General features: G+C 34.2%; 1 protein-coding gene across 1 annotated transcript; it reads right to left on the bottom strand.

The window, feature by feature from the left end:
* Positions 1-1,689: 1,689 nt before the first annotated feature.
* On the bottom strand, positions 1,690-2,465 carry LOC126700124 (protein STRUBBELIG-RECEPTOR FAMILY 8-like). Its single transcript, XM_050398146.1, has 2 exons — positions 2,063-2,465; positions 1,690-1,928 (listed from the first exon to the last, which is right to left on the bottom strand). The coding sequence occupies exons 1-2, from the start codon at positions 2,243-2,245 to the stop codon at positions 1,707-1,709; spliced, it is 405 nt and encodes a 134-aa protein (XP_050254103.1). The 5' UTR covers positions 2,246-2,465; the 3' UTR covers positions 1,690-1,706.
* Between the last annotated feature and the right edge of the window lie 480 nt (positions 2,466-2,945).

The following is a 2,945-nucleotide window of genomic DNA, read 5'->3' as shown; positions in this document are numbered from 1 at the left end:
TATCATTGCAAGCTTCTTGAATTCCACCAATCACAAAAGCCATGGCTTACATCAAATTGGCCTTTGAAATCTTGATCTCCTTCATCCCTAGAACCTGGAAAATCAAATTTCTAGACTAATTGAAAATTTGTAAATATTTCCAACTATCATCTAACGATGAAATTATTATATCTTTTCAAGAACAAAAAGGAAAACAAAGACCAAACGTTCTATGTAGCAAATTTGAAACCTATCACCAAGAAAAAGAATTAAACCTATTGGAAATTCATTAATTGGTACCAATGCAAGTAATTGGTATGCTAAAATATATTGATGAGTAGATAATGGTGACGATGAGAGAATAAAACTTTATAGAAAAAAGTAATATAAATAAATTACTTGTGTATGATTTGAAGCTACTACCATCTCTATCAAAATTTTGAGGAGAAAAATAGAATGAAATATATTAATAAAATAAATATATAAATTTTATTATTGATGCATCGATTTCTCTAATGTTAAAGTGAAAAAATAATATTCACTCTCACAACAACTCAAAACATTTACTTAATATATTATATCATCCATACCATCCAGCCACCACTTCCATTTCGGGTGATCATCTCTAACCACCCTCTGAAATTTTGTGGTTGCCTATGTTTCCTACCCAACACAAAATTCTGCTCCCCACAATTAAACCAAACTTCGCAAATAAGTCTTGTCACATTTAGAGATCTCAAACCAACCATTTTCATTGTAGAAACCAAAATACACACTCAATAGTTCCACCACTATAAATTATACAACAAATTGGGGCAAAATGGCCCATTAGCATTAATTTTTGAAATATTTAGGCCCGAAACACTGTTTGGGAAATATATAGGAAAGTACAACTTTTTGTGGTACTCGAGCTTGGTGAGCTCGAGTACCCCATTTTTCTGTTCCAGCGTGGCACTTGACGTGGGCATCTGAATTTAAAAAATAAACTTGGTACCCGAGCTCATGAAGCTCGAGTACTGCTCAGCCATGTCTCCCTATTACCCCACACTTAAACCATTTGTTACCCACAATACCCAACCCAGAACAGAGCAAAACATACCCACAAACACGAAACCTCTCAATCTCGCTATCTCCCTCTCTCAATCTAAAGCTATTTCCACACAAATACTCTCATTCTCCCTCTCAATCTCGCGATCTGCCTCATTCTCCGTCGCCGTCTCGCTCTCGGTCTCCCTCTCGCGCTGTTGCTCACACTCTCGGTCTCCCTCTCACAAGGTATGTCTCGCTTAGCTTGCATGTTCAGCTTGTGGGTATTTTTGTTTGTAAATTTGTGATTTTTATGCATAATTTGATTCTAGGTTTTGATCAATTTATTTAGTTAGTTAATATATATTTTTTGGTGATTACTAGAATGTTGGTCTGGTTGTGCTTGTCTTTTGGGTTTTTTATTTTCTATTAAGGGAAAGACTTTCAGTGTTCTACATGAGTGTACTACATGAGTGTACTACATGAATAAAAGCACACTTTCAGCTTTGTTTAGTTTACTATGCCCAGGTTTAAGCCAATCCCTTAGGCTGATCCCATCATTGAACCGTTCAGGACTAGACCTATCAATTCTATGTGTGCAAGACTAACCATTGTTGGCACTTAATTTTATAATGAGAAATATATAATACAAATCCATAAAACATGTTTTGTAGTATTGCTAGTTCCAAATTTTTTTTTTTTCAAAAATTCTTGCAGTTGGATTTGAAGTTTAGACTTAAAATATGGGTTTCTTCAAGTTTCTGTAAGACTTCTTCCATGTTTGGTCTTTCTTGTTCATTTGGAGTAGTACGTTGAACAGCTATCGATAATACATTTTGAAATTCAGTTACAATATAAGCCCCACTTAAGCATGGATCTGCCATGGCACTTATGCTTCCTCCTTTCATTATTGCATTCCTTGCCTATATCAGTGACAATTGACAATAGAAATATATTCAGCTAATCCGCTGGAATTTACCATCTTCGGTGAAAAAACTAGTTATAAAATAGTAACATGCTAAACTATATGGGAGACAACATGTTAAATAGAGCATACCTCTTTAAACAGAGATTCTGGCTTTCTTCCTGTCAAAAGTTGAAGTAGCACAACCCCAAAATTGAAAACATCATTTGCAGTGGTTTCCATCCTTTCAGTCTTTAACTTGTAGTTTGATAAGATGGGGTCTGAAATCTTAGGCTTTAGTTTCTCAGTCAGTAATATGTTTGCTAACTGAGACATATTGGAGTATTAGTTATTAGCACCATCACACTTAATATTAGCTATAGGTGAAATTAATTAATTTGCAAGTACCTAAAACGTAAGAATAAAGTTCTGTCAAGCAGTGGTTAAGGATAGAGATTGATCTAACTTTGGTTATATATATTTTTTAGCATGCTTACTTGAATTTGTCCTGTGAGAATTGCTTAGGAATATGAAGATGAATAGGAAGACATAGAGAATGGCCATTAGTGGTGATTTTGAGGTCTGCTTTGTACTTGGCCAAACATGAAATTAATTTCTAGTCTCTAGATGTCTTATTCTCATGATTTTTGCACATAGCACCAAGAGAGTCGGTTTGGTGTTATTAGTTTTTTTTTTTTTTTTTTTTTTTAAATTATTATTTTATGATTTATAAGCAGTTTAGGAGATGAATTCTTAAATTATTAAAGTATGTAGAATAGATCTAGCTTATGAATAGTTCGCAGGAACTGGAAACAACCAGATGTGGACACGTGTCTGTTGTATCCACAAGTCCACATTTGGATGTGTCTGATTAGGACAGTAACTAGACACAAGCAGAACCCTACCTAGGATGGAACAAAATTTCTTTATTTCACTTGAAATGGAGAGAGTTCAAAGTCCATTTCATGCTTAAGATTTCTTTATCATAAAACTTTTTAGCATCAAGCTTTTGTAAGTAGAATTTTGGGATGACATG

Source organism: Quercus robur, chromosome 9, assembly GCF_932294415.1.
Source record: "Quercus robur chromosome 9, dhQueRobu3.1, whole genome shotgun sequence".
Classification (NCBI taxonomy): Eukaryota; Viridiplantae; Streptophyta; class Magnoliopsida; order Fagales; family Fagaceae; genus Quercus; species Quercus robur.
The sequence above is the reverse complement of the archived record's forward strand: the minus strand, read 5'-3'. Positions and strand labels throughout refer to the sequence as shown.

Coding starts and splice junctions, on each gene's coding strand:
- LOC126700124 (XM_050398146.1), bottom strand. CDS start 2,245: ATGTCTCAGTTAGCAAACATATTACTGACTGAGAAACTAAAGCCTAAG. Junction 1,929..2,062: donor CAGAATCTCTGTTTAAAGAG/GTATGCTCTATT, acceptor TCACTGATATAG/GCAAGGAATGCAATAATGAA.